Source organism: Bremia lactucae, linkage group LG11 (assembly GCF_004359215.1).
Source record: "Bremia lactucae strain SF5 linkage group LG11, whole genome shotgun sequence".
NCBI classification, from domain to species: domain Eukaryota; phylum Oomycota; class Peronosporomycetes; order Peronosporales; family Peronosporaceae; genus Bremia; species Bremia lactucae.
Window position 1 is genome coordinate 2,154,743 of NC_090620.1, and position 16,918 is coordinate 2,171,660.

The following is a 16,918-nucleotide window of genomic DNA, read 5'->3' on the forward strand; positions in this document are numbered from 1 at the left end:
CGCGCCGATCTAACGTTCCACGCGAAGGATATTGACGTCTGGCCAAAAGGATTGCCAATATCTTATTAAAGCGGCTTCTGCTAAAGCCTAGCTCAAACCAACTAAACGCAAGTTTGAACGTCTTTGTTGTGCGCTTAATGAATTGCTTACTGCTTTCGCGCACAATTCAAGGTCACGCTCTAACTGATTTACCATACTATGTGCCTTCTGAATGGACTTTCGGCTTTTTCACTTCACATCTCCAATATTTACAGCTGTACAGCACGGAGTGCAGGTTCATAAAAAGTTCCCAGTATATATCTTAGTTACCATCTTGTTAACACATTTCGCCCCGATGTCCACTCGTAGACACTTTAAGCGCCTTCCAACTGCTATTTAAATACCTTAGTGCACCAACCTTACGGCTACCTCACTCTTACGCCACTACAAATCTGGAGGAATTTGCCCGCCTACGCAGCACACATTAAGCACAACCATTTGAGACCGTTTGCTATCGTCTCATGATATCCGTGTCGTAAACTTGGAGTTACTGAAGGAGCTGCTTCCGGTGCATATGACAAATGTCGTAGCGAGTGTACTATTCATGGTCTGTTTTTTAAACCTACTTTCTTCTGCCTATCTACCCTTTCATTTTGACTTGCCGCTTTCCATTACCTTGTTCGGGTAGTTCCGAATTCACCGCGCCAAAATAGCCAAAAAATGAAACGGATTAGGCACCTTTAACACTCCGAGTTTACAAGCTATTAGCGACCGTAATTGAAATGATTGGACGGTTGCTTTTCTCTAGACAACATACGCTTATAATTATATGCCCTGCTTCCTCGCTGCTCGTCTCCGGCAGACTATTGCCACCAGACTGCCCATACGAGCTCATTAAGTGACAACGCCCGAGCATTAATGTGACATAAGGAGATTATTAGTTGTTTGCTAAGATTTACGTATTTATCAATTGTCATGGCTGTCAGTTTTTCAGCTTGAGTGCATCACAGCTTAAGCTTCTCTAGGGCCATCAGTAGAATGCGACTACTGCCGTCAATGCAATATGACACTTTTCGTTAGGATACTAGTCAGTACTAGATGACAGTGAAGGTGATGTGCCTCGATTACTTCACGTTCACTGACGTGAAGAGGAAGATTACAAGTAGCTAAGAAATCTTAACTACTAGAGGTCGAAAGTAAGGCTTCAGTGTAGAAAACAATTTAAATCTGTATTGATGTTATGAAGTTCTTACGTATCGATCTTCTATTGTATTAGTAAATAACTATGCATATCGTCTCCTTGCGCACCGTGTTCTGTAACGATTGACGGGGTTAATTTTACCTAACTCAACCAATCAGCAGAACTATTGTCTTGTTGCCTCAATAATATCACATTTGTTAGTATTGGAAGTATAAAGTCTGGAATTAATAAATGAAAATAATTTTAGGGAACTGTTAACACACCACAGTTTTATACTAGATACACCACGTACACCACATACACCACACCCATACCGCCGTACGCACACTAAGCCCAATCGTTGCATATGCTGCAGCCCTCACGCCTTTTCCGGAGAGTCTTGCGAAACGTGGCCGACCCAGGTTTCGTGGCTTCTGTAATTTGTAGCCGTGATTATCCAGTGGTACGAAATGCTGACTATAGCTTAGGCTGACGCATCGGTTGCGGCGGCTGACTTGGCGACGGAATGCATGGGGCTACAGTCGGACCTTCGTTATTATAAGCCGGTCCTTTTAACGAACCCATCCTCATCGACGATCGCTCGCATATGGAGGCGCTTGACGCATTGATCGAGTGCTCGGAGGGAGGAGTAGGGGCATCTTGGACCGGTCGAGCAAGCTGACCTTGATTGTGGTACTATTTTGCCGTGTACTGGGCTTGTTGCTGCGCTATCCTTGCGAGGGGATCCTCAACTCGATTCAAGCGCTCGGAGCTTATGTTAGAAGTACGGGTAGTCACCTGGTATCGATTGTGCCTCTGATGACAGCTCAATTGTCGGCTGCCACCCTTGGCACATCTGCATTAAAGGTCACTTAAGGGATTGAGCCGGAGCCAGTTGGGCTCATAACCTATTAAATGCCGTGTAAGCTTGGATAAGTAAATTGAAAATTGTCTCTATAATTTAACCAAGTTGGGCCGTCTTTTGCTCTTCCTACCATTTGACATTTTGAAAATGAACATTGGTATGATCGTTTCTCAAATGCCCTGACGTCATCATGTCGTAAGTGTGGAAATCTATTATCCGCAGCAGTAGTGACCTCCAGTGGCATAGTACGAGTTTAAAAAGGCTGGAATTATTTCACCGCTTTCGATAAAGAAAACAGCAATGCTGGGGCAGTACATCGCCATAATATTGAATAAGATCGATGTTGGGTCTTTTTCTATAACGGATTCACTATGTTTAATAAACCGATAATATGGTACAATTCAGATAATGGGAAAATACACTTTTCCATTTAAAAATAGGTAATCTCACAAAAATCTCATTAATTGTTGGTACTACAAGAGGCAGTCACCAGAAACATATCTGGTCGGCGAATCTATTTTATAGAAATTAGTGTTAGGTTTTCGTGATATAAATAAAATTAAAGTCTAGTTTTCTTTTTGATCACAACAGCGTTCCGTGCCCGCCTTCCGGAGGCTTGCGCGTCGTTCAGTGAGAGTACTAAGCCTTCCTTAGGTAGATGCTCTCGGGTACTATTTACCGCTTAGTTCTACAAACTACTGAGTCCCTTGAACTAGGACTTATTGAGTTCCACGAGCTTGTATAAGTTTTTGGATTGTTATTCTAATGAGTTCTGTAGAACTACGAACTACGTGACTCGTTGAGTCTATAGTCTTCCTCTGACTTAAGTAGCGAGGAAGCTCCGCTATACGTGCTAGCACTTGTAGTCAATCTTCGCCTAATTCCTAATAAGACTTACCCTTTGTGAGGATAAATTCTTTTCCAAATCTTTCAGATGCGAAACGCTTAGCTTTTGAAATTAAAGGCTTTATTTGCAGATAAAGTATATCCTGGCTCAGGGCCCAGAGGTGCTTGATGCCACGCTAGAAGCCTTCATGCACTATGATTCCAATTTTATCGGCAGGTCCATGACCACTTAGCGGCATCTTTGCCAACTCGGATCATCCTCTAGCTTATCTGGAGCCTAAGGCTCACTCTCTTATTGTGAATACCAGGACATATGAGGGCAATAATTAAATTTTAACCTTTGGATCAAAGAGTTGGAGATGACCGTGGCCTATGATATGATCCAATTGGAGCAAGAACGGGACTCTAGTTATCTCTTAGCTCAGTGATAGAGCCAGAGAATGGGCTCCCACATTAACCCATCTATAGACGTCGCATTTCCCACGTGCGTCACGCTAAAACAGCAATTGCCTCGCGTATTTACACCCCTAATCAAGATTTTGGCATACGATCGCGAATCCTATCTGCTCGTCAGGGTAAAAGGATCCTAAGGGACTATGTTTAGGAGCTGAAACTCTTATATCTTGCTATGCAGCTGGATTTCCTCGTGATGAGTGATTAAAGTATTGAATCTCTTACGAGGCACATAATACTGTTCTTAGCAGTCTTTTCGGTCGAGAGAAGACCTAGGGCTCCGTGAGCATGAGCTACGGGTGGCCAAGAATCTACAAGTGGCTGAGCACCAATCGTCACACATGCGAGATGTGCCAACGGCCAAACCCTCGGCACATGCAACTCCAAAACCGCTTGCCAGTTAACCCGTACCCACTGGTTGATGTAAATCATCAGTTTGGATTTTGTGTTTGGCCTACCGAACGACTTGGAAGGCAACACGGGCATCCTGGTCTTTGGTTACCAATTGAGCAAAATGGTTTGCTTAGCGGCTGTGCCATATACCATTGATGGTGAAGGTACAGCCAAGCTGTTTATTAATCGCATATTTTTTCAGCAACGCTATTTGCCAGTGGCAATTGCCTAGTTGCGGTTATATAAGTTAGGGCAATAATTACGATTTGAATCCATATGATCTGCTCGCTAATTTGTGCAAAAAACATTGGATACCAGTCAGAACTTTCTAGCTTTAAAAACCATCATTAAGGGACACGGCTGCTGCAATCGCGTTAATTGCTCAATTGCTTGTTGAACACATTCCTTCTTTCCATACAAAAGGCTATGTGGAGCTAAGGACAATCAAATTTAATTACTAACTCACGACCTAGCTTTGAAAAATATCGCCAAGTTCGCTAACCATTCAAGCGATTTTCAAGGGGTGTTATTGGCGCGACTCGACACACAGCGAGAAGATTACCTGCGCCAGACAGAGGAATTGGTACATTTCGCTCCGTTACATGAAAAAAGTTCGACTCGTAAGGCAAACATTCGGAAAAAATCACCTTGTGACAATTTTTCTTAAGCTAAAACAAAACTATTTCTCATATTTAATTTAATTTAGGGTGAAAGTATTTCGAAGGCAGGTCTTTTGACACGCAACCGAAGGTTTGCAACAAAAATGTAACATAATTTTTTCATGTTAAAAAAGTTGGTCCGCTTCCGGGAAAAACAGAGTATAAGTTCAATTTTCGATTTATCGGCTCACAACCACAAATATCTTAATTAAACCTAGTGAAGTTGTCCAATGTTATAAAATTGACTCCTTTCTCCAAAATACTTCTATAAACTCGATTATTCGTTTTGACAGTTCCTAATTCGAGATGGAATCGATCGACCAAGGAGATGTGCACGAGCTTCTACTGCCTCTTCGAGCGAATCGCGTTCTGCAAGATGAGCTGAATAGAAACAATTATACGCTTGACGAGGTGCTACATTCCATGGGCTCGTTCTCCGCTGTGGTGTGGCCCGTTGCCGTGACAATGTTGCTCGCCAGGTGACCCGATTTATTTAAACGTCACAGACGTGCATTTGTATTTAATTTTGATATCCTACACCTCTCTACTCCACTGTAGTTTTGTGTCACTCAATTTAGTGGATCCAGCGTCGGCAAAAGCACTCGCAGGGTACAAATCGACTTAAAATTCGTGAAATGTGTTAGTGCACATTGGTAACGTGCTGAATTGTAGCGCCTATTTAGTGTATGGACCCGAAAGTGACGAAGCAGCATCTACGAGTACTAAAATCGAAGATGCTTTTATAAATGCATTGGTTATTGTGTCGTTTTTTCTTGTGGCAACGTTCGTGATTGTCTGCTGCTACAAGTTTAATTTTAATCGAGTAAAGCAACTCTGCGTGTGGATCGTTTTTCTTTGGAAGCATTGTGCTAATGCTGCTGGTTATTGTAGATGCTGATTGGTTACATGATGTTTTCGTCGGCGATGCTGCTTGGCATGTTAGGAGGCAATATGCTGGTGATTGTTGTTGCCAAGTTAAAGATCCCTCTCGACAAATTGACAATGCTATTTGCCATGTACAACTTTTCAATCGTGGGTGTGCTATCGGTATTTTACCAAAAAGGCTTGCCCATGTGGCTAACGCAGGCATATCTCGTAGTCACGTCTGTCATCATGGCGTGGCAGCTGGGGCAATTTCCCGAATGGACGACCTGGGCGTTAGTCGTTTTGCTTGCGTTTTATGACTTGTGTGCGGTGCTGACGCCGTGTGGGCCACTAAAGTGGCTGGTGACTCTCGTGCAGCAGGAAGGGCGACCGTTGCCTGGTATGTTTAAAGAGATGTACAAGAGGAACAGCATCCCGCTGTAGTTTTTCTGATTTCGTGATCTTGGTGATTTTTGCAGGGTTGCTATATGAGGCCGAAATTTGTCGCGATCATTCAAGAAATACTGCTGAAGCCGTGCATGTAAATATGTATTACCAGTGCGAGTCGGAAATCCCTCTGCGTATCGGTTCACCGAATAGTTTGCCACCAACTGCCGTCGCTTTTACTGAAAATTCATTGACACCTCGTCAGACTCGACTCCGCGCTCGGTTGACCGACTTTTATATCAAATACAATCCATCGGCAGTCGATCGTATCGACAAGATCTTGAAGCGGTATCATGGACGAGAAGCCCAATTGTGGTCTGATTTAGCCCAAAAATACTCCACAGGCAAAAATAATACGCTGCTCTTGATTTTGGAGTTTGATTGAATCAACTAATGTGTTATTACTTGACTGCAGAGGTCGATGAAACAATAAAGCTCGGGTTGGGAGACTTTGTCTTTTATAGCGTATTAGTAGCTCGAGCTGCAAAGTACGACTTCTCGGCGATGATCGGGTGCTTCATTTCCGTTTTGATGGTACGTATCTCTTAAACATGAGGACTGAAAAGCTTATTTGTTGACTTGAAACCTTTTCGTTTTGAAGGGATTGGGAGGTACACTAATCCTTCTTGGTGTACATAAGAAAGCGCTGCCGGCTTTACCTATTTCGATTTTGCTAGCGGTTACGATGTATTTCTGGCTTCGTTCAGTGTTTGTAAGTTTTGCTAGTAGTGCCTTAAAATTCGGTGTGCCCCTGTAGTTCACTCGATATTGGTGCGATAAAATATAAAGTGTTCCCACTGGCTTGGCCCTAGGTTGTCTATCAAAGAACATTTGGAGGTGTCTGGTGCTGTTTTTGCTGCACATGAAAATAATTGTTGAGAACGAAGAAATGGAAAATGCTTCGCTGTTTGTATCCTTTTGCTCGCGATGATTTGCACAAAATGTGGATTTGCCTGAGCCAAAGTTGGGATGAAACAAGCCTTTAAAAGTCATTCGGGTCTGTGATAGCTCGAACTGCGTAAAAAAATGGTCTATAATCTAAATCGTGTCTTCGTTTGAGCAATAATACTCTGTTGAGTGCTTGTTAACAAAACAGTACCAGAGTAGGAGATTGTTATCTCATCGATTGGCACTTATAGCATCACTCTATTATAATCGGAGACTGCGTCCTTTTAGCGTCTAATATCGGTTCCATCCGCTTAGTTTTCTTTCCAACACTTTCCGCTAATACGTTCTTTTCGTCTTCCAAGATAGCAAAACTGCTAAGTAAACCATAATGGTCAGACGGCCATAGCCCATCGGCAATTTTCTGCTGCCCAACAATAATAATAGTTTCAAACTTACAACTTGACGCCTCGTGATTTGACGCCGAGTAGTAGTACATGCGATCCAACCGACTACGAAATGATCGACTTGTGACCAATGAATTTTGAGTTCCGTCAAATGTGTAACCATTTTCCTCTGTATTGCCAGGAACTGACAACCAAAGGTCCTTCCATCCATCTGGCAGACCCAGCGTTGCCTATTGACATCGTTACTATCATTAGCTAATCAACAAAAGTCTCTCACGATAAAAATAACGTACATAATCAATTTCAATATCATCGCCTCGCCTTGACTCTCCCCGTAGCTCTGCTCCTTTTTGTATGACAAGCTTCTTTTCATCATCTGTCGTGGATGTTGCATCCAAAACGCAAGTATCATGAAACCACACTCGAATTTCCAATACTTTGCCGCTTGCAACGGTACTTTTCATCATCTTGCCCACCCGCACCACCCCTTTATTGATCGTTTTTTCGCAACTTCGACACTTTGATCGTCCAGTTTTTGCCATCTCTACATCCAAATCAGCAAATGCAGCAAGACGGCGATCAAGCAATTTCATATCTGCCTTTAGCAAATTCGTGTCTCCCATGAACACGGCTCCCAAGCAATTAGCACCTTTATCATCAGTATTGCGTCTCTTATTGCCAACAGTTTCGATCACATCATTATTCGCAATTTTCACTCGGTCCCGCAAAAGTATTAAGCTTTCTTTGAATTGAGCAATTCGTAAACGGGCAAATTGAGGTAAACTTTCCAAATGGGAAGTTGCCACAAAAAGAGTTCGTCCAGGAATTAATTCCACTTGCATCAGTACTAGTTCTCGGCCCATCCCTGTATTTTCAAATGGATGCGTTTCAAGCGATAGAACAGGTAAAGCGCTAAAGAGGACGACAAAATACGTCTCTTGGAATGGAGGCGCAGTGTCCACGCTACAGTCATAAAACTTTGTCCAGTGCTGAGCCTTAAGCATCACCAATGCATCACGAGTGACCTCTTGAAATCCGATAATGGCGGGTCGGAAGTGCTCTACTAAACGACCGACGGCCTTCATACGTACGGAGCGCGCCACCTCATCGAAGAAGAGGTTGTAGGTCAAAATGCGGAGCTTCATCTTTTAGTCGCGAAATTGATTCTCAGTATGCAATATATATATATATATATTTTTAAATTATGTGCAATTGTCATTGATCTGTTTCGAAAAAGACAAAATTTGCTCAACTTAATCAGCTCAATTTTTCCGCTTTAAGATGGCCAGCGCCACTAAGAAGCGCGTGTCGTACTTTTATCATCGTGAGGCTGACCATTTCCATCACTTGTCACCTTGAAACACTAACGCTATCGATTCATTTGACCAAGTACAGCTGAGGAAGGTCATTTTTACTATGGCCCTGGCCATCCCATGAAGCCCCACCGCATGAAGCTAGCGCATCACCTTGTAGTTAACTACGATTTATATCGCAAAATGGACATTTTCGTACGTTTTATTATAAAAATGACAAGGAAAGAGTCAATTACTCATATTGATTGCGTTAGGAGCCGCACATTGCTTCAGCAGAAGAGATTAAAACATTCCACGCCCCAGATTACATTGACTTTCTACAGCGAATCAGTCCCAATAATCAAAAAGATCTGGCTTCTGAATTGCAAAAGTGTACGCTTCCTTCATGTCTGTATTACCCGAGAAAAGCGCTTATTGCTTAGTCTTACAAACTAAATACAGACAACCTGGGCGAGTTGACAGACTGTCCCGTGTTCGACGGAATTTTTGACTTTTGTCAGATTTATTCGGGAGGCACATTAGACGCTGTAAGCCGATTAAACCATGGTCAGTGCGACATTGCAATTAATTGGGCGGGAGGATTGCACCATGCGAAGAAATCCGAGGGCTCTGGCTTTTGTTACGTCAATGACATTGTGCTGGGAATTTTGGAGCTTCTCAAGTACCACCCGCGTGTGTTGTATATTGACATTGACGTTCATCATGGAGATGGTGTGGAAGAAGCATTTTATGTGACGGACCGTGTCATGACTGTGTCATTCCACAAGTATGGCGACTTCTTTCCAGGCACAGGAGATATTAAGGTGAGGATAGTCACCGGTCGGTATATGGTGGGTACTTTTTAAGCTGGCCTTCATTTACAGGATATTGGCACAAAGAATGGCAAGTACTATGCTGTTAACTTTCCGTTACTCAGCGGCATGAACGATGCGAGTTACGAGAGTGTTTTTAAACCGGTCATTCAAAAGGTCATGGAGACGTTTTGCCCTTCGGCTGTCGTGCTTCAGTGTGGTGCAGACTCGCTGACGGGCGATCGCTTAGGTTGCTTTAATGTGACGACTCGAGGTCCAGTTGTTGCATGACGTTATGAGATGAAAATTGTTTTACGTTAAAAATTGCATTTTTAGGTCATGGTGAATGCGTCAAGTTTGTCAAAAGTTTTGGTTTACCAATGCTCGTGTTGGGAGGAGGGGGGTACACTATTCGCAATGTAGCGCGAGCATGGGCATACGAGACCTCGATTCTACTAGACGAAGAAGTGTCAAACAACATTCCATACAATGACTACTTTGAATTCTATGCCCCAAATTTCAAATTACACTTGGAACCTGACCCGGATCTTGAAAACGCCAATTCGAGAGAGTATTTGGATGAGTGCACGTATGTTTTACGTGTTGAGCCTTCCTTTTCGAGACGATTTGACTCACGTGTGCATGTTAACGAAACAGGCAAAAAATCTTTGAAAATCTTAGTGCACTTACAGGTGCCCCGAGTATTCAAATGAGCCAAGCGCCTCCGACCCACATGTTACGTGAAGAGGATGAAGACGCAATGGATCCTGATTCACGGACTGATAACGATGGCAAGCGGCAGCACGAGGCTGAATTTTATACAGATGACCAAGACCAGCGAGGAAATCCAGACGCTGGAGCTGCCGTTAGTGCACCAATTGATTCCATTCAAATGGAAGGAGTGGATAACACAGCGCCGGACGTTGTACCGATGGATGTGGACTAGATTTCGTAGCAATTTCGTGCAAAATGGGTTGTCCGTACGATGATTACAATTTACGGAAACTGGTGTGTTTTGTTGAAAGTATTTTTTTATCTATTTTAGTTGCTGAAGTTTGCGCTGTTTCTCCCGCTCTGCCTTTTCAATGTCAAAGCGCTTTTGATCCAGACGTTGTAAGAACTCTTGCTTTTCTAGGTAGCCATCTTTGGTAAGATGCGTTAATTCGTCTTCTATGCCTTGTACTTCCTTAAACGTGTCCCAATCTAGCGACGATTTCTCTATTGTCGACACCTTTCTGGGCTCATCAAAGGATGCCAGTACTTTGTCCAGTCCTTTTTCTCCTCTTGTCACCGCACCCCTTGTTGACACTTTATACTCTTTTCCCGCAAATTTGATCACTTGTTCTGCCTTTTGTTTTATTGCTGATGTCTCCGTCAAGTCTCTCCTCGACCTCTTGACGTCCACGCCCAGAATGGGCATGGCAAATTCTCGTAGTTTTCGTTTTTGGTTCTTATCAGCTAAGCATTTCGTCTTCTTCGTCAAAGTACATAGTAATTTAGCCGTCTTATCAGCTGCCATTTTGGATACAGAAGTTGGCACGTTCATATCTTCCCAAAGTTGGTCTAGATCTGAATTCGTCTTAACACTGTCTCGTTTTTCTAGAGATCCGTCTGCGTTCACGTCATTTTTGTCTTCTTCTAGATCGACTTGAGAGGCTACTAATTTAAAGGATCAATAAGACAAAGAAACGGATCGGCATAGGGAACACAGCACCTTCAGGCACATAGTCATCATCGTCCTCGTCGGAGGAGACCATTAAATTTAATATGAAAAAGAAATTGTTTATACAAGTTTTGATTGGATAGATTTTTTTTTGCAATACGGCAAATGAACGCTAATCTAGCTATCCTTTGCTATCATAGCAAATGGCTACACCAAGAAGAATGAGCACTACACCCGTGTACGTAGCTGCCAATAATGCGAGAAAAACGAAATTTGTTGTAATGTTAGTATACTGCTTTACACGGCTGATCCAATAAACGTACATACAGAGCGTTGAGGCTTTTCCCCAAGCAGACGACTTGTGATGGCTGTAAACACGAATGTCAGCGAGTTGCAAATGGGCACAGCATTTGAGATGTCTATCGCAACAAGAAAAAAGTTTAATCTTAAGCCAGTGTTGCCTTCACCATTCAATGTCAACGGAAATGTACCAGCTGACCCAAGCAGATAGACGTAGAAGATAGACCCGCTCTGATTCAAAGCAAATGGCAACATAAACTACAAGATGACGACACTTTAATTATCGTGTTTTGATCCAAATAAACCACTAGATTCTCACCTGCCAATTTCTTACAAGTCCCACAACAAGCTTGACATACTCTCCAATACTATTGTCCTTTCGCGTATAAATGCATTTATTATTGCTGCCTACAAATTATCTCACATTGGTCGAGATCTTTAAGAGCAGTCCGCTGATTTTCACTCATTCAGATTCATCTACCTCGCTTGATGAAAGGATTGGTACAGCCCCAAAGTGCACCCACAAAGAGGAAGGACAGCAAGGTCGAGCTCATGTTGCTATGAAATAATCACGGTCTTTTCTCGACTTGCAAAGAAGTAAGCGGCAGTTGCAATCGGACTATTAGTATCAACCGGCAATTAAATAAATGATATGTGGCGTGGCGGACATTGAAAATATGTTTAAAAAAATTACGAGGCTACACACGTGAAGTTCAAAAACAGAAGAAACATTAAAAAGCATTATATAATTTTGATACAACATGCTAATGCTTGCAGACATATATAAATTTGGAGGAGATTGAAGCTTTCGAAAGTTGAGTTAACAGTTGTCGAGAAGACAAATGCAGATGAGATACGCACGAAATTCGTGTGAAGGTGTGGGCGTAAGTATATGAGGCCCGCGCCGCGCAAACTAGATAAACTTTAATTCTTCATGTGTATAGTCCACATTATTATGTGGCACACACTCGGCATCAGATTGAGGTTGTTTTGGCAATAAAATGGAAGTTCCCATCAAAGAAGCCGCTGCACGTATATCTTCCATAACGCCAAGTCCATCAACCACGACTAGATCTGCTCCGAGTATTCCACGCCATACTGCATGCGAAGATGATGACGATTCGTTGGACGCTGAACTTACTAAACAATTGACAGACAAACTACTTCTGCGCCAATTAGAATGCGAAATGCAAAAGAGACGACCCGACCATTTTGTCATTGGAGTTGTCTGTCGCACTCTCGGAGGCGTTCCGTCAAGATTGCGCTCGCAAGTTTGGAAGGAGCTATTGGGCGTGGCCCGAACCGAGCAACCGAGTCTGGATCAGAGCATATTACAAGTAGAGGAAGATTTGGACAATCAACGCGTCATTGCGGCCGATGCGATTCGAACAAGGAGCAATGAGCGTCTTTTTCAAAAGCCCGAAACCATCGAACTTGTGGTAAAGCTGCTCACTTATTACTGCAAAAGCCGCAGTATTCGATACAAGCAGGGCATGAACGAGGTGTTGGCTCCATTTCTACTACTTACCGAGAAGAGACCCGAATCGAAAGGAAGCACTCCATTGCCGGAAGGAGTCATTTTTCAGTGTTTTCATGCGCTAATTGACCGATTTTTGCCCCACGTATTTATTGACCAAGAGTTTCGATCGCTCCAGTGTTCGCTTCACTTGTACAGATTGTTAATGTTGTATCACGATCCCGAGCTATGTCATTATTTAGACCAGCATGATATGACACCGGAACTATATGTAACCCCATGGTTCATGACGCTCTTTGCGAGATCGTTGCCTCCTGAGTTTGTGTTTTATCTCTGGGATTTTTTTCTTGTCGAAGAAGGCCCTTATTTACTGCACTTTGTAGCGTATGCACTAGTTGTTGCACATCGCGAGACCATTTTGAGAGCCGACATTGCCATGCTGCCACAAGTTTTGAGTTCGCTCACATTTACGTCTCGTGACGACTTAATTCAAGTATGTGGACAGGCCCTTGTCATTGCCGAGTCGACACCAAATTCATTTAATCGGGATCTTTGTTCCGTTTGTTATGGGGGTCTTAAAGATGCGATCGAGCCATTTTACGACCAACTTCATACGTGCTCCAGCTTGCGCATATATCCCGAAGAATTGATACAAAATTTGATGAATCGATTGGCGTTTCAAACGAAACAGAAGCAATCGTTCGAGCTGATTTCAGATGCAACTATAAAACATGAATTGATAAGATTACGGTCACTATGTAGCAATCACTCACCGCGATTGTCTCAAGGTTGTTATGAGCACGAAGAGGAAGAAATGACGCCAGCATTACAGTTTATTCTCTTGGATTGCCGGCCTTTGGAGGAGTATGTCAAGTCACACTTGAGTCTTTCGCATCATATTGATCCGACTATTATGGAGCGACCAGATGCGCTGGATGAGCTAATGAAGGGTTTTGCACTTATGAAAGGCTGTCATTTTTGTTTCGTTGGGCCTTCAGGCAATTTGCCATCCAGTTATTCGAGATTTTTTATACAAAATGCAGCAAACAAGACAAAAGTTCCGCGGAAAGAATCAAGAAGCAATGTGTTTAAAAAAATACATGGAACGATCGATGTCACCGAATGTGCGGCTCTATCTTTGTCGCCTTTAAAGGGTTTTGGAAGGCAGTCTCGAAGAATGCATAGCTCCGGGAAACGAAAGGTTTCAGCGAATAAAATTGGTCATAATGGGGTGTATCAAGTGCATGCGGAGCACGTTTCTGTGACGCGACTTGTGTTTATGTTTTTACAAAAAGGATTCAAGTATGTAAGCCGTCTTGACCGAGGCTTTAGATGTCTGGAGGATAGTATTCGCAGTATGGATCAATTCACGCAGGAGCAACTTCTCGTGGCCTCTCCATTACCTCCTTCTATTCCTGAGCCGGTAGTCGTGCCATCTAGTGGATATATGTCTGCAACCACGGGTGGTTTTGATTTGCTTGCAAAAATCGGATTAAGTCGCTCGCGTGCACCTTTACAAGACGAGTCCACAACTGAATTAAGCGGTCAATCGACATGTTTTGTAAATTCTGGTGTAATAGCTATGAAATCGTCAAAAGAATCCAAACAAGCAGTGCAAAAGGCAAAAAGCACAACAAATGCAACAGTCACAAGCCTTTCGCAACGTCTTACGTTATTGAAAATGGCAGCAAGAGATGCCGTCTCGTCCACATCGAATGTGATTAAAACTACTAGTAACTACGCGTCCGCTGTACAAATGGAATTTGTTGATAAAAAGCGCTCTGCTAGCGATGGAGGTTGGGTTGATGTCCGTTTACAGCGAAGTGCATCATTAATAAGTTTTATTGGAAAATCAACGGATGTTGAGCTACAACCTGGTCCGATCGGAATCGTGTTTCAAAAGTCTCGTTTAATCAAGCAATTTCAAGCCGTCGTTGATAGTGTGGTACCAGATACACAAGCGTCTGCCACTGGTATGATTACTACTGGCGATGTCCTCGTTGCGATTAATGACGAGAGTTTAGAAAGAGTGGCATTCCTCACGGTAATTGAGCGTATCATCTTAGCGCCTCGACCAGTGGTTTTGCGCTTCCTCACTCCATCAAAGATGCAACGCGAATTGATTACTTCGAGTTTATGTATCCAACCTCATGCAACATCACTGTAAGCGCGACAAAACACTCGATATGTAGCCCATGGCACAAAAGCGTAGCTCTAGTCGCGTCGCAAGTACGCTAAGTTTGCGAAACAATTTAGGAGATGAAATTAGATTGGATTTTCCTGCTGTGATGAAGCAAGATAGGTAATATTCGCTCGGCTTGCTAAATACAGACACTCAATCTGCACTCATTGCGATTGAAATACAGACACTCGATCTGTACTCATTGCGACTTCACACATCAACACAGACACTGAAGGATCGTTAAGGAACGAGAATGATTGGCAACTTCCTGTTCCGACTTTATTGATGAGGGTCCAGGTGGAGAGTCAAGTGGGGTCTCCATAAAGACTTAAAATTCACCGACAATATTTCCGACAGATGGTCTATAGAAACCGAGCACTATATCTCCCTCGCTCAGCTTTTGTCTCCTGCCATTAAGCATTGATGTTGAGCCCAGTGTTAACAGAACGCAATCCTTGTGTCATGGAATAGCATCAATGATGTTGAATCTAGAGTGGGAGAAGGCAAGTGGGATGACACGGAGAAGTGTCTCGGAAACATGGATCTTAGTCGCAATGAGTACAGATCGAGTGTCTGTATTTCAATCGCAATGAAAGCAGTTCGAGTGTATGTATTGTAATCGCAATGAGTGCAGATCGAGTGTCTGTATTTCAATCGCAATCGGTGCAGATAGAGTATCCAATATTCAATATGAGGCAAAAATAGTTTAATTACAACGCGTAATTTTTTTGTATCAAAATTTAACGAATAAATAAAATTATACTATCTTTTAAAAAATGATAGAAAAATTACGAAATATTTTATTGAAATTTGAAACTTTTAATGAAATATATAAAGATTATATTTTATGTTTAACTTTTTCAAATTAAATTATGTTAAAACTAGATCAAATTTTATTTTCAAACCCTTCTATTTATATATATACCCCTTCGTATTGATTTATTTTTTTATTGGGGGGTATAAACTAATATCATGTGTTAAACTGACAATTGGTATACTACTAAATGGTAAAGGGTTACCTATTTTAAATCGGCATTTGGCGAATTTTTTATATATTAATTAAATTTTAATTCGTCGGGTGCAAAATTAGATAATTTTTGGAACTTTTTAATAGTAATGTTTGCCTTTGTGAGGTGATTTTGAATTTATTTCTTTCTATCGTTTATATTGTATATAGATAAAATTTATAATGATATATATATTTAACAAAACAATTCCAGATTCAAAAAGTATTTTACATTCATTAATCATTCTGTATGGTTTTAATGAATTTCAATCTAATAAGATTTGTAAGAACATAGGAATTAATCCTTAAATTACCGCTAATAAACTTAAAACAACCACGTAAATTGGCTTATAACTTATATAATAAAAAGCTAAAGATTGAACAGGTATGACAACGTACGCATACAAATGCTACAACCATTGAATATTTATAGAAAATATCATTTAAAAACGTATTTCGCGCAATAAGCTTAAACCTAAAATAAAAAAAAAATGATATTTTAGCTAATTTACATATCACAGCAAGTTTAAAAAATACTACTGTAAGTTTAACTAATTGTAATGGTAATCTCTTAAATCTGTGGTCAACTAGATCTTTAAAACAAAATTTAAAAAAACATACCAAATAATGTCCAGGTAATAGTATATATAATGAACAAATACCCTCAAATTAAAAAAAGTTCAAATCTTAAGATTTTTATATATGGTACAGGTTTAGGGAGATACAATGTTTTAAGAAATTTAAAAAGAAATTTAAAGTTAAAAATCTGTTTGATAAAACACTTTCAACGGTTGTAGGTTGTAGAAAAAGAAAAAGAAATTCAATTATTTTTAAATAATGCATAGGTGATCGAGTGGTTCATTTTGTGTCAGTACTGAAACTGAAATATGTAAATACCGTGGGTTCAAATCCCACGCTATCCTTTTGAAAGCTAGAGACGGATTCGGTCCATTACATTACCGTTATGTTATCTACCCAATAATTAAAAATATCTATATGAATAAGAATAAAAAAAGTAATTTAAAAAAAGAACATTTTTAACAAATGGTTTTTCCATTAAAATTGAATCTGTTAAATATTTAAGAAATTTTCAATTCAACTTTTAATTATTAAATGGAGCAGAAACTGTTATAAATATTAACAGTTAAAAAAATTATCTAATAAAAAAACGAATCTATTGTAAGGAATTATATTAATTAATTTAAATT

The 16,918-nt window shown here is 41.2% G+C and overlaps 6 protein-coding genes across 6 annotated transcripts; 3 read left to right on the forward strand and 3 right to left on the reverse strand.

Moving 5' to 3' along the window:
• Positions 1 to 4,681: 4,681 nt before the first annotated feature.
• CCR75_003251 (uncharacterized protein) lies at positions 4,682 to 7,456 on the forward strand (the record flags this gene model as incomplete). Its single annotated transcript, XM_067961348.1, has 7 exons — positions 4,682 to 4,854; positions 4,934 to 4,984; positions 5,048 to 5,213; positions 5,267 to 5,639; positions 5,719 to 6,220; positions 6,288 to 7,233; positions 7,294 to 7,456. The coding sequence occupies 5 exons, from the start codon at positions 4,682 to 4,684 to the stop codon at positions 6,069 to 6,071; spliced, it is 1,116 nt and encodes a 371-aa protein (XP_067817837.1). The 3' UTR covers positions 6,072 to 6,220; positions 6,288 to 7,233; positions 7,294 to 7,456.
• Positions 6,828 to 8,123, reverse strand: CCR75_003250 (uncharacterized protein; the record flags this gene model as incomplete). The annotated part of the gene is made up of 2 exons (XM_067961347.1): positions 6,828 to 7,208; positions 7,272 to 8,123. The coding sequence occupies 2 exons, from the start codon at positions 8,121 to 8,123 to the stop codon at positions 6,828 to 6,830; spliced, it is 1,233 nt and encodes a 410-aa protein (XP_067817838.1).
• A 32-nt stretch (positions 8,124 to 8,155) lies between these two features.
• CCR75_003249 (uncharacterized protein) lies at positions 8,156 to 10,726 on the forward strand. Its single transcript, XM_067961346.1, has 7 exons — positions 8,156 to 8,302; positions 8,374 to 8,486; positions 8,546 to 8,663; positions 8,733 to 9,094; positions 9,155 to 9,356; positions 9,419 to 9,671; positions 9,740 to 10,726. Exons 1-7 carry the CDS (start codon positions 8,260 to 8,262, stop codon positions 10,026 to 10,028), a joined length of 1,380 nt encoding a protein of 459 aa, XP_067817746.1. The 5' UTR covers positions 8,156 to 8,259; the 3' UTR covers positions 10,029 to 10,726.
• Positions 10,119 to 10,839, reverse strand: CCR75_003248 (uncharacterized protein; the record flags this gene model as incomplete). The annotated part of the gene is made up of 2 exons (XM_067961345.1): positions 10,119 to 10,738; positions 10,797 to 10,839. The coding sequence occupies 2 exons, from the start codon at positions 10,837 to 10,839 to the stop codon at positions 10,119 to 10,121; spliced, it is 663 nt and encodes a 220-aa protein (XP_067817745.1).
• A 22-nt stretch (positions 10,840 to 10,861) lies between these two features.
• On the reverse strand, positions 10,862 to 11,710 carry CCR75_003247 (uncharacterized protein). The gene is made up of 4 exons (XM_067961344.1): positions 11,527 to 11,710; positions 11,365 to 11,453; positions 11,069 to 11,303; positions 10,862 to 10,991 (listed from the first exon to the last, which is right to left on the reverse strand). The coding sequence occupies exons 1-4, from the start codon at positions 11,597 to 11,599 to the stop codon at positions 10,927 to 10,929; spliced, it is 462 nt and encodes a 153-aa protein (XP_067817789.1). The 5' UTR covers positions 11,600 to 11,710; the 3' UTR covers positions 10,862 to 10,926.
• A 336-nt stretch (positions 11,711 to 12,046) lies between these two features.
• Positions 12,047 to 14,689, forward strand: CCR75_003246 (uncharacterized protein; the record flags this gene model as incomplete). Its single annotated transcript, XM_067961343.1, has 1 exon — positions 12,047 to 14,689. The coding sequence occupies one exon, from the start codon at positions 12,047 to 12,049 to the stop codon at positions 14,687 to 14,689; it is 2,643 nt and encodes an 880-aa protein (XP_067817788.1).
• Positions 14,690 to 16,918: the final 2,229 nt, after the last annotated feature.

What these genes read in the sequence shown, in the direction of transcription:
- CCR75_003247 (XM_067961344.1), bottom strand. Translation starts at nt 11,599, where the DNA reads ATGAGCTCGACCTTGCTGTCCTTCCTCTTTGTGGGTGCACTTTGGGGC. An exon ending in CAATCCTTTCATCAAGCGAG is followed by an intron (nt 11,454 to 11,526) that starts GTAGATGAATCT and finishes GATAATTTGTAG; the next exon opens with GCAGCAATAATAAATGCATT. An exon ending in GACTTGTAAGAAATTGGCAG is followed by an intron (nt 11,304 to 11,364) that starts GTGAGAATCTAG and finishes GTCATCTTGTAG; the next exon opens with TTTATGTTGCCATTTGCTTT.
- CCR75_003249 (XM_067961346.1), top strand. Translation starts at nt 8,260, where the DNA reads ATGGCCAGCGCCACTAAGAAGCGCGTGTCGTACTTTTATCATC. An exon ending in CGTGTCGTACTTTTATCATC is followed by an intron (nt 8,303 to 8,373) that starts GTGAGGCTGACC and finishes GACCAAGTACAG; the next exon opens with CTGAGGAAGGTCATTTTTAC. An exon ending in GAGTATTTGGATGAGTGCAC is followed by an intron (nt 9,672 to 9,739) that starts GTATGTTTTACG and finishes TTAACGAAACAG; the next exon opens with GCAAAAAATCTTTGAAAATC.